The sequence below is a fragment of the Canis aureus genome, chromosome 25 (assembly GCF_053574225.1).
Source record: "Canis aureus isolate CA01 chromosome 25, VMU_Caureus_v.1.0, whole genome shotgun sequence".
Taxonomy (NCBI): domain Eukaryota; kingdom Metazoa; phylum Chordata; class Mammalia; order Carnivora; family Canidae; genus Canis; species Canis aureus.
This window is the reverse complement of record NC_135635.1, coordinates 31,830,162-31,842,964: the sequence shown is the minus strand read 5'-3', so window position 1 is coordinate 31,842,964 and position 12,803 is coordinate 31,830,162. Positions and strand designations below refer to the sequence as shown.

Genomic DNA, 12,803 nt, shown 5'->3' with positions numbered 1-12,803 from the left:
TATGATCTATTGCATTATCAAAAACAAGGACCACGTGGATTCCTTCGGGAGAACATTGTCTTTGAATTTAAGCTTTCCTTCCTACCAAGTGAACCAAAACTTCATCAAAATCCATCATCGTGACATAATTTTGTTGCAAAATTTTTATGCAACCTCCAAAGAGCAGGGGAAATGAACATGCTCCTATTGTGTGCCTGAGGCAGGAGTGGGGTGACAATGTTAGGGGAGGCATTGACAGCCATGTCAACCTAAGCAAATAAATCTACAATCCTGGATCCTGACCTTGGTGTTTGTGAACTGAATGGCTGGGGGAATGTGTGTGTATGAGAGAGACAGACAGACAGAGACAGAGATAGAGAGAGGAATATGGGTCTGTCTGGAAAGACAAACACTTGATAAGCTACTGAGTTTGGGATCAGGGAGGATATATACTTGGGTCCATTCACTTCACACATTCACAGGTTAAAAGTTTTGCATGACCAAATGACATCTAGTCTCAAATGATTCTTTCTAAGAGCAGAAAATAAAGCTGCTCAACCAGGTGGTCAAACTCCTGGTTCTTTCCAAGCCGGAAGCAGCCACAGTCCTGGATGGGACTTCACAGGTGCTCACCCAGAGACAGAATGTTTTATCTTAGACCAACAAGTCCTAGGAGGCAAGAGTTGTCTGATAGAAAAGCAATCTCTGAACTCAGAGTTTTTAGTATTGAGGTTCTCTCCAGCAAATTCTGGATAAGCACTGGTTTTGACTTTCTCTTTTCTCATTTTACATAATCTATAGTTTGAAACCAGTTGGCACTGCAGCCTCTGAGTGACTGGAAGAGAAGAGCTGACTTAAACATATAGAGCTGGGGGCTGCTGGTGGGCAATAGTCAGCGCCATTCATTCCCTCCACTTCCCTCCACTCTCTGAGCACTGGGATATGGGGAATGAAGAGACTGCCTCCAAATATCAAATTTGATTTGGAGGCAACTATCTAAAAGTTGGCTGGGAGACCAAAGCAGGCCCGAGACCCACTAGAAGGGCAGGTGTGCTGGAAGGAAGGTCCAGGGGAGTGAACTCAACTTAGGCTTGACCACATGCAAATGCTATAGCTCCAGAGCAAGCGCTGGTGTGTGGCATCTCAATCAGACTTTCCAGCAGAGGGTGTGCAACTAACTCTGAGGCTACACAGAAGGCTGGAACTGTTGTGTGTGTGTGTGTGTGTGTGTGTGTGTGTGTGTGTGTGTGTATCAGCTCTCTGAGAGCACAAGCAACTCTCCAGCAAGCTCAGGCTGGAATCCTTACTTTCTGCAGGAGGCAGAGGGGGTGTGGCTAAGGCAGTGCAGACCTGCACGTCTTGGAGGTAGCAGGCCAGTCAGAAATGTCATTGAAAGACACACCAACCACAATCACATACTTCAAAATCAGTTAGGAAAGCATTGTCAAGAATATTTCTTCTTTAACCTCAGAGGTGCTACCTGTAGTTTGGGGGCGGGGAGGGGGGGATTTAGCTGCCAATTTGTTTGCAACCGTGTGAAAGCACTATCTGAGGAATAGGCTGCCTGCATGCTTTTTTGCAGTGCTGGAGTCGGCCGGACGGGAACATTCATTGCCCTGGACAGGCTCTTGCAGCACATTCGGGATCACGAGTTTGTCGACATCCTAGGGCTGGTGTCCGAAATGCGGTCGTACCGGATGTCTATGGTGCAGACAGAGGTAGGAACGGAATCAATATGCATTTTCAGAAATGCCCCAGACTGAGAAACTTTCCATTGTTCGATTTCATGTTTCAAAACAATTGTCTCATTTTTTCCTGCATCTGCTATTCCCAGTTTCTTAGTGTGCATGTTCAAACTGCTTCAAGGTACCCCAAAAATAGATATTAGCCTCTAGAAATCCACTCAGTGTATAGTGCTTGCACCGTTGTTGGCATCATATGCCCTTTGGTAATCCAGAGCATGTGGATGTATCTATAATAGAATAAAACCTCTTTGAACGGATTGAGAGTTCAGTGAAGGTGACAGCAATCTGGGTAAATGCCACCAAGTGGAGACTGTGGAACCGACATGATTGAATTTAAATTTGAAACACTAGATGTGGTTCAATAAGTTTGGCATTAGTTTGTCCTCCATGTGACTCTGTCCCAATGCACTTTTGATGATGATCAGGGGTTGGACTTATGCTTTCTGTTCCCCTTATGATTTTAAGGATTTCCAGCTCCCAACTGAGCAGTGCTGCCAAGTCCCTTGATCTAAGTGAATGGAGTTACCATTGTAACCACATGGGAGCATGCCCAGAAACATCCAGTACTGTGATGTGCTCCCTCCTCCTCCTCTTTGGCCAAGCCCTCTCCTCCCTGGAAGCCTCAGAATGCACTCTGGCTTCAGTGGTAGCCCGGGGCTGCTGTGCACACAGCATCACACCGCCACCCAGCAGCCCCAGGTGTGCACCTGTGTGCCCCCAAATCTACGCACAATAGCTAGTTCATCATCCTAGTCACCAAGTCGTCCTTGCAACTTCTCAGCTTTGAGCATACAATAATCCTTTTGGCTCCAGGAGTGTGTGTGGGAGGAACACTTGTAGAGAGGAAAACAACCTTGCTTGACCTCTGACTCAGTTTCCAAGACATTAAATGCTACCTTAGTTTTCCCCATGCTTTTCCTACTGAGCACCACTAGATGTCAGTGTAACTCAAAAAGCCTGCAGTCGTGGCTCCTATGGGTTTGCCCCACTGGTTTCTCCTCTCCCATTTTTTATTTTTCTCTCCTGTTTCCCCACTCCCATCTGACCTATGCTCCACACTATAGATGATAGATGATTGATGATAGATGATAGATGATGGTAGATTGATGATAGATAGATAGATAGATAGATAGATAGATAGATAGATAGAGATAGATGATAGATGATGATTGATAGATGATAGATGATAGATACATGATGATAGATAGATGATAGATTAGATAGATAGATAGATAGATAGATAGATAGATAGATAGATAGATAGATAGATAGATAATAGATGATAGATGATAGATCTTGCTATATAGCAAGATCATACCACTTTGGAAAGAGTGACCCATTCACATGCACCTGTCTCATTGATGATGTGTGTGTTCGCTCACTTCCTTGAGCCCACTCACATCCCAGCCCTGCTACCTTCTAATTTACTGTGATGGGGACACGAACATGACCTCGTTTTCGTGAGTTTAAAACGTCCTGATTCCCCGGAGAAACGCACTACCTAGTGATTAAACAGTGCTTTATGAATTGGTTCATATTTTTGGTTTTCACTTCCATAAATGTACATGCTAACGTGTGGTTAAAGCTCCCCATTATGTATACTAATCCCCAACCTTCAAAGGGCCACTCCTTATTTTAAGTATTTTGGATCTGATGAATGGTCTGCCTCATTGACTTAATTTATGCCTCTTATGATTTTATAGACTTTGATTATAGCCTGTTTGCCTTTGGCTTTCCCAATTACAAAATCCTAATGACTTTTTAAAAACTACCTTCACACGGCAGACCCTCCATCCAATTCTCAACACCATTATCTTTCCTGGTGCGTGGTAATTGCACCAAACCAGAGCAGCCACCATGTGCCTCTCTGCAGAGCTGAGGAAGTGTCCTGTGTTCTCCCTGACTTTCTGGCTCCACATTTTGGTTTGTTTGGCTTCTTTGTTTATAGTAGCATTTTTAGGTTGACATCTCCAGGGAAACAATCTTTTTAAAGTACAATATCCCTTCCCTGAACTCTTGTGGGAAAACTCAAAGTGAGCAAAAGAGGAGAGGTCACCATAGGTTACTGATTTTTTTCCAACTGTTCCGGCTTCACTCTCGAGTTCCCTCAGGATTCTTCAGTGAATGCTCTCTATTTCGAGTTATTTATTTATGTCTGTTTTGTTATGTCTGGAACATTTTTCCATTTACCTTTGTTCTTCCTGGTTCTTATGCAATTCATGGTTCAACCTGTATTTTGAATATTAGGATTTTCCTAACATCCTCCTTGATCCCATTCATATCGCAGTCCTGCTGCCTTCTACTTTACTGATGCTAATAAGGAAGGAGCAGAGTAAACAAATTTTCTTCGACTTTATCATCCCACAGTGACCCCTTTAACACTAGTGATTTTCAAGAGGCCAGAGTGATTCTCCAGCTGATTTCCCATTTTCTATATAAACCACTAGTGTGTTGTATACCAGGTTCCCTCCCATGATGGGTTTCTAATTTTCCTACCTCCTCTAGACTGCCCGTCATCTCGACTCCACCACCTTGCCCCACTCTAGAAATAGCAGAGCTAACTGATTAAAACAGCCTGCCCTGAGATGCACATTCCCGGCAACAGGCTGCATGGGCCGTGTTTCAACATGCCTTCTTCCCTTTTCTCAGCTGCCTGGGCACATGGTCTGAGCCTCTCCATAAGAGCAGCAACGGGTAGTGAGAGAGTAGGGGTTGGCAGGCCAGGCTCCGTGAGTGGGCCTGGGTCACTTGCGGCCTCTGTACAGCTTCCTTCACCTCTCCTAGCCCCCCGTCCTCATCTGTAAACCATGAATGATGCATTCATGAATTGTTGTAGAGTTTACATGATGTGAATGATATAATCTAAACAAGTACTTTGAAACTGTCAAGTGCTCTATATGGGTGGCATTCACCTCTCTTGGGCTCTCTTCTATTTTTATCAAATGTTTTATTTGATTTCCTCTAATAGGCTTTCCCCGGAAAGCCTTTTTGCTTTGAGCAGCCATCATCCTGCTTAGCAGCTTAGACCTCTCGGGGTCTCTCGGGGATATGTCTGTAAATAGTCTTTTATTTACCTTGCCTGTGGTCAGCTACTTTTTTCCCTTTTTGACACAAAGTTTGGCCACTGAGTAGTTATGGGTTGAAAAACCAGGTCCTCCCTGGCCCGAACCGTGCTCAGTGCTTGACACAACACCAGAAACAGTGGAGTGATGTGTGACGAGAAGAGGTAGGCAGTTATGAATGTGATATTATCACGAAATAAGGGAATGTATTTTCTCCAAAGCTTGTTGAAAATACAGATTAGGCTGATTATCAACCCAGTGAGGTTTGAAGTATTAACCTAACCTTTATAAAGTTGTCATACAAAAGACCCCTTAAATCCTGTGAATAGCATGACTGGCTTTTTTTTTTTTTTTTTTTTTTTTGAGATTCATTTATTTATTTATTCATGAGAGACACACAGAGAGAGTCAGAGATATGCAGAGGTAGATGCAGGCTCCATGCAGGGATCCCGATGTGGGACGTGATCCCAGGACCCCAGGATCATGCCCTGAGCCAAAGGCAAATGCCCAACCGGTGAGCCACCCAGGTGTCCCTCCACGACTGGTTTTTATGTCAAGGTTATTTCTAATGGTATTACTTATAGAGAAGCTCTAGGGAATAAAGAAGAAAGGTAAAAGATCATGAGGTTACTTGGATTTCATGGCACCAGGACAGCTACTCTCAATATTTTGAGGTATTTCATCTCCATCTGTGTTCAAGTATAACTTTTATATGATTATGCTTATATGCTATATATGCATATACTAATTTTACAGTGTCGTTTTCCACTTAACATTTTGCTATACATATCATCCCAAGTTGTCCAAAACTCTGTAAATCTCATTTTAAAGACTGAAAAATATTTCAGTATAGATCTGTTGTGTCTTATTTAAACCATCCTCCTTTTCTTTTCTTTTTTTTAAAAATTTTATTTATTCATTCATTCATGAGAGACACACAGAGAGAGACAGAGACACAGGCAGAGGGAGAAGCAGGCTCCATGCAGGGAGCCTGATATGGGACTTGACCCTAAGACCCGGGGATCATGCTCTGAGCCAAAGGCAGACGCTCAACCACTGAGCCACCCAGGTGTCACCATGCTCCTTTTCATAGGACAATTAGTTGGATCCTTTTCCACTCATTTATTATCTGTGTCCTCAGCTAACACTTTAGTAATAATACCTCCACCACCAACAGAGAAAAATGACAGCTTCAACAAACTCAAGGCCTCATCGAGTGTTACCTTTTTCCTTTAGCTTTGCCCATGTCAGATGAAAAACAGTTGTGTCAACTTACATGTTTTATTATGTCACCACTTCTTGGGTATGTTTTAATATTTCCTCAGTTTACTTCAGAAAACATTACAATAAGCACAAACTGAGTGCTAGGCATGAAGAATAAAAAAAGACAGGGGTGCCTGGGTGGCTCAGTGGTTGAGCTTCTGCCTTTGGCTCAGGGTGTGATCCTGGAGTCCAGGGATCAAGTCCTGCCTTGGGCTCCCTGTGGGGAGACTGCTTCTCGCTCTGCCTGTGTCTCTGCCTCTGTGTGTGTATGTATGTGTCTCTCATGAATAAATGAATTAAATCTTTTTTAAAAAAGATACAGTCCCTATCTTCCAGGAATATTTGGTCTATTTGCCTATATATTTTATTTTTCAATTTAAGTGTGTGATTGCTGACTGAAGGAATTTTAAACAGAAATAAAGATATTGAGATGCATTCGTTAGATGACTCCTTTCTGCCCACCGAGTAAGCATCATTAAAGTCTCCCCTCTCACCGCCATTGTATCTAAGTCAGAGCCTCCCAAGAGCCAGAACAGCTGCAGAAGCTCTTCATTGAAGGTTTGAGCTTTGAAACAACTGATGAGAGCCTGAGGAGCCATTTTGAGCAAAGGGCAACACTCTGACTCATGACTGTGTGGTCATGAGAGATCTGAACACCAAGTGCTGGAGGTGGAGGCAGCCATGAATGCAAGGCCATACAAGGTGGATGGAAGAATTGTGCAAACAAAGAGGGCTGTCCCAAGAGAAGATTCTCAAAAACTTGGTGCCCACTTAATTGTGAAAAAGATTCTTGTTGGTAGCATTGAAGAACCCCTGAAGAACATCATCTAAGGGATTATTTTGAGCAGCATGGGGAAATTGAAGCGATTGAAATCATGACCGACTGAAGCAATGGCAAAAAGAGAGGCTTTGCTTTTGTGACATTTGATGACCATGACTCTGTGGACCAGACTGTCATTCAAAAATCCCATACTGTGAATGGCCACAACTGTGAAGTAAGGAAAGCCCTATGTAAGCAAGAGATGGCTGGTGCTTCATCCAGCCAAAGAGGTCAAAGTGGTTCTGGAAACTTTGGTGGTGGTCATGGAGGTGGTTTTGATGGGAATGACAACTTTGGTCATGAGTAAACTAGTGAGGTGGCCATGGTGGCAGTCGAGGTGGTGGTGGCCATGGGAGCAGTGAGGTTGGCTCTAATGGATTGGATAACGATGGAAGCAATTTTGGAGGAGGCAGAAGCTATGATAATTTTGGCAACCACAACAATCAGTCTTCAAATTTTGGACCTTCAGATTCTGAAGGGAGGAGATTTTGGAGGCAGAAGCCCTGGCCTCTACGGTGGTGGAGGCCAGTGCTTTGCCAAACCACGAAACCAAGGTGGCTATGGAGGTTCCAGCAGCAGCAGCAGCTAAAGTGGTGGCAGAAGGTTTTCATTACCTCCAGGAAGCAAAGCTTAGCAGGAGGCGAGAGCCAGAGAAGAGACAGGGAAGCCACAGGTTACAACAGATCTGTGAACTCAGCCACGCACAGCGGTGGCAGGAAGATGTGCTGCAAAGAAGACATGTTTTAGACAATACTCATGTGTTTGGTAAAAAGCTCGAGGACTAGATTTGTGACTATTTGTATAACAAGTTATTTTAGTTTCTGTTCTGTGGAAAATGGAAAGCATTCCAACGAAGGGCTTTAATGTAGATATTTTTTTTCACTCATGCTGCCGACTTGTTAAATGTAATAGCCTAATCATGATGCTGAATAAGTGGGTCTTAAATTCCCTTTATTTTATTCATTTTATTTTATATATAGTAGTTTGAAATTTTTATTTGTAATTTATTGCATTGCTTTGAAGTTTAGAAACTCCTTATTAGAACTAATCCAAGAAAAACTATCCTGTATTCCCCCCCTATATTTTTATGGCTTAATTTATTAAACTTTCTGGAATTTATTTGGGTGTATTAAGAGATGATATGCTATTTTTTTTCAAAATAGGCCCATGATTTATTGATTGGCTATTCATTGCCTTACGCATTAAGTTGTGATTACCTAAGCTCTATTATTGATCAAAATATTTTCACAGTTCTCTTGGATTTTCTAGTTATAAAATTATCTCATAAATAATGAAAATTGTCTCATTTGACATTAGATCATATCTAATCCTGCCACAGAGTGAAAATATTATATTTTTGCATGTGTCTTGCACAAAAATATATTGCTCTGAAACCTGCTTTTGTCTTTTGCTCTAGGAGCAGTACATTTTTATCCATCAGTGTGTGCAACTGATGTGGATGAAGAAGAAGCAGCAGTTCTGCATCAGTGATGTCATCTATGAGAATGTTAGCAAGTCCTAGTCCCAAATCCAGAGCAGTAAGTAAGCTTCTTGGGTGCTCTGTCTGCGAACCATGCGAGGAGACACAAAGTGGGAAGGGATAGGATACAACAAAAGGCAGCACTCACCAGTTGTATTGATTCTGACCCCACAGATGTGGTTTTAGGGAGAAATGAATACCATGCCCATCTTAGAGCTTCCATGTGCCTTGGTCAGTGGTATGACACACAGGAGCTTCAGCAACTCATTATGATTTGAACTTCCTTCCCTCTACTTGGAACCTTAAATTGTTCCGATATTGGATCTGTGCCTGAGATATCAGGATACTGCCCTTCAACTCTATTTATCCAGATATTTTGTGCAAATGTTTTATTGATTACAAGGATCATACAAGGGGTCACAAGGAGACCTGAGCTGGACATGAGCTGTCTCCCAAAGGCAGAAAACAATATTAACATTAGCCCAGGATAGTGGAGTTGAAGAATGCCTTGATTCCATCCAGTATGTGAACATTTACTTGAGAGCTTCCTGAAAACATTAGTAACATATCAAATGCTTTGTGCTCGGCTTTGACTAGGGGATCAGATTTTGGAGGCATAATAATCTTAGTTGAAGTCACAATATGCCAGTTCAAGTCAGTAAACAGAGTGTGAAATGCATCTGGGTACATTGAGGTGGGGGCAGCCACTCCCTGGGTTGGGAGAGGACAGGGGTGTGTTCTGGGATTAATATGGAAGGATAAACAGCATACAGACCAGGGGTAGCGGATAGGATTAGTATTCCTTTACAGCTATCAACAGACAGAAAGCTCAAGGAGGCAGGAAGGGTAAAGGCGGAGGGACAAATTCACTGAAAAGGGGAAGATATTTAGATCCACAAAAGGGACTTACAGAGAAAAATGCATAGACAACCTAGGTCCACATGGGCTGTGGTGTTGAGTGTAAAGAGAGCAAGTAGTGGAATCAGGAGGAAGTTTCTCTACTTCCAGCCACAGAGCTGTCAGTGTGCGGCTTACCCTTCCCAGGCTGCTTACTTTCTCTCTCTCTCTCTCTCTCTCTCTCTCTCTCATCCACAGGACAGGATATGGTGTGCACCCATCCTCCCTTGCTTCCAGACATTTTTAGGGGCCCTGCTAGCCATTTTGCTAAGAAGAGCCCCTGCTTTGTAGTATGTGGCCAAGGAGATCATCTATCTCATAGAAGCACCGGGAAGACTTAGCCTTAAAGAGCCTACAGTGTCTTTTGGACTCCTTCACTTCTGGACGTAGCGGACCAAATTCAACTGAACACCAGAAAAAGTCCCGACGCCCTGCGAAGGGCAGGAAGCACAACACTTCGAAGAGTTTCCTTGGCCCTTGGCCGGTTGGGCTGAGTTTTTGTTGTTGTTGTTCTTGTTGTTTTTAAGTGCAATAATTTTTGTATGTGTGATTTTATCTGAAAGCTGAATTGTTTTCTACCCACACGACTGACCAAGCCCGTAGCCCAAGAGGGAACAGGAATTGTCAGTATCAAATTATACCTCATTGCTAAAAAGTGGCATGGCCACACATGAGGACTTGTTAATTCTGCTTCAAGGAAATCCAACCAGCGATATCTGTGCTCCAACATTAAGCTGCTGGATCGGGGGTGGGAGGGGGGGATTGAGAGAGAAGGTTTGTACCCACAGATCAACTGCATATCTTTTCCAACTATGAGAGAGCTGTGATTCAGCTTCAAAGTAGAGTAGAAAAAAAAAATATTTAAGTCTTCATTGTTCTAGTTCTTGATGGTTTTCTTCCTTATTAACACTTAAGTGTTTTTTTTTTTTTTTTTTTTTTTTTCTTGGGCCCTCTGGGACTAAGGTCACCGTCCAGATTGTTTTCCAGCAAACCAGATCTGCTTCGGAGCAGTTTGAAGAAGGACTCTTAAGACTCCATTTCTGTCTGAGCAACCTTGGTGCCTAGACTTTGCATCCCTTTCTCCGTGGACCTGCCCACGCGAAAGCTCTTTCTTTGAGCGCTGCAGGCTGTGAAAAGGCACTTTCCTTCCCACCAAGGGCTGGGGGCCTTAGGAAGTTGGGGCGATGAACTGCAGCATGCTGGGGCGCCTGTTTGGCTACCGTCAGGCGTCTCTACGGATTCCAACAGAGATTTCTTTGTTTGGTTTTGTTTGGTTTTGGGGTTGTCCGTTTCCTTTTAACCAGTGTAAACTAGTAACGTTTCGTTCCTGGGGTGTTCCTATCACTACAGTACATGAGTGTGTATGTGACATAAACGCTGTCAAGATGGGCACTGCGGGCCCTGTGAAGCCTCTTACTCTGTGTCACCCCCTTAAAAAATCAGAGGTGACGGGGGGCTGGGGGCGGTGGGCGGCGCGTCCTGCTCGGCCTGGGCGCGGGCATCGGGTGGCCCGGCGTCCCCGCGGAGCCCTGCACCCAGGGTCGCTCAATAATTCATCGGCGACCTCAGCGGCGGCCCAGGGCGCCAGGGGAACAGCTCCGCGCCGCCCCGGCCCTGGCCCCGAGCAGCCCCGGCCCCAGCAGCCCCCGGCGCGGCTCCTGCAGCCCTGGCCGCGCGCCCCAGGTTCACCCCGGGGGGGGGGGGGGGCAGGGGCGCCCCAGCTCGGCAGCTTGGGCGCCCCAGGCGGCGTCAGTTCTTCCTCGCCCCCTCCCCCTCCCCGCCTCCCCACCTGCTCTCCTCCCCCCACACCCCCCCCCCGCGGCCCGCTAACACCGCAGCGCCGCACCCTCGGAGCGCAAAGGCCTGAAGCAGGGTGATGGGTGATGGGTGATGGGTGATGCGCCCCGACCCCGCACCGGGGCAGGTCGGGGCGACGCGAGCCCCTCGGATGCCTGGGTAAGCTGGAATTCACTTCGGGGTCCTGGGCTGGAATATTACTTCCCCTGAAACTTAAAGCACTTCATGAATATTTCAGGTTTTTCTTGAGCACCCACCCCTTCAGGGGCGGGATCAAAGAGTAGCAGATCCACTTTCCCAAAAGAGAAGACGGAGTATCCAGAGTTTACACCCGAGGCTCCGAGCTTAGACCACAGGAGGGTCCGGCCAAAGCACTTGACCAGATCCTCCCCCCCTCCCGGGGGTCTCCAGAGCAGTCCCTTTGTTCGCCGGGACACAGGTGCCCGGAGCCTGGAGAATTTATAGTGAGGAAAGCATCCACCTGTCAGAAGCCTTGGATCCTAAGCCCAGCAGATAGCAGACGCCTTGGGAACTTCTCTCTCCTGAGCCCCAGCTCATAAACTGCAGAAGGCCCCACCGCAGCCCCATATTTTTCAGATATAAAGAGTAACAGTAGGATGATGCACCCGAAGGTGTTTTGTATCTTGTCCTCTCATGGACGCTAAAACCACTGTAACCAGCTTCATCTGCACTCCAGGACTCAGTTTGAAGATTGGAGAGGCGGCTGCTGCGGCCTCTGTATCATTAATAAGGTTTTTTGTTGTTGGTGGTGGTGGTGTTTTTTTTTTTTTTTTAAAGATTTTATTTGTTTATTCATGAGAGACACAGAGAGAAAAGAAGAGAGAGAGAAGCAGGCTCCCTGGGGAGCCCCATGCGGGACTCAATCCCAGGACCCCGGGATCACAACCTGAGCTGAAGGCAGATGTTCAACCCCTGAGCCACCCAGGCGTCCCTGTTGTTGTTTTTAATCATCTGAGTAGTGCTACAATGTTCTGACCACAGAGGCGCTGGCACATACAGGTCAAAATAGCCTACGTGGCTCATGGAGAGAGGGGAAGACTTTAGAGTCACAAAATATTTAACTTCAAGTGTTGTGGAGATCAAATTTCTTCACTGCAAAGTCAATTTCTAAAGTTAATTGAGAAACTATCATTAGGGCTTAATTTATAAATGTAATATTTAACACTAATATATCCCTCACTACACATTATATGATTTTATTTAACTTGAAAAGGAAAAAAAAAGTGATGGATGACAGCACTTTTTTGGACAGCATTTTAATTCAGGGCTTATCATTTTCTGCTTACAAAGTCAACATTACCCCTCAAATTGAGACAAGTTAGTAAGATTATTTTAATCTCTTATAAAATCTTTAATCAGATTTTCTAACGTCTCTCCTTTTCTAAAAGCTGTCCCTCCCACCCCCCAACCCCCACAACTCCCCACTGCTCCAAAAGGCAATCCATCTCTCAAAGAAGGCTATGGTGTCAACACATAAAACGGGGGCTGGAGACTTTGGATCTGAATTTTTTGCAGACCATATGATAGCTGCTTGCTAGAGGATTGGCCCTTAGCCAAAGAGTTAAAGTTACTGAATCCAGCCTCTAAGAGCCAAAATCCTCCCTGCTTTCTAGCAAGGAGGACTTCCTTTCCACCTCAGGAAATGTCTGATGTAATGTGCTTCAAATAAGCTGGCTCGTGTCCTGGCTCACAGCTTTCTAGCCTGGTACTTGGCACAGGCTCGGAGTCCAAAGGCCATG

General features: G+C 44.9%; 1 protein-coding gene across 3 annotated transcripts in view; it reads left to right on the top strand.

Moving 5' to 3' along the window:
• Positions 1 to 10,654, top strand: part of PTPRO (protein tyrosine phosphatase receptor type O) — a 239,816-nt gene extending 229,162 nt beyond the window's left edge. For 2 of the 3 annotated variants that reach the window (XM_077870946.1, XM_077870948.1), the window contains 3 exons: positions 1,562 to 1,697; positions 8,287 to 8,407; positions 9,445 to 10,654. In XM_077870946.1, the coding sequence (XP_077727072.1) occupies positions 1,562 to 1,697; positions 8,287 to 8,391 (241 nt within the window). In that variant the 3' untranslated portion in view covers positions 8,392 to 8,407; positions 9,445 to 10,654. Of the gene's footprint in view, positions 1 to 1,561; positions 1,698 to 8,286; positions 8,412 to 9,444 lie in introns of all 3 variants that reach the window. The other variant, XM_077870947.1, reaches the window with a different exon arrangement.
• Positions 10,655 to 12,803: the final 2,149 nt, after the last annotated feature.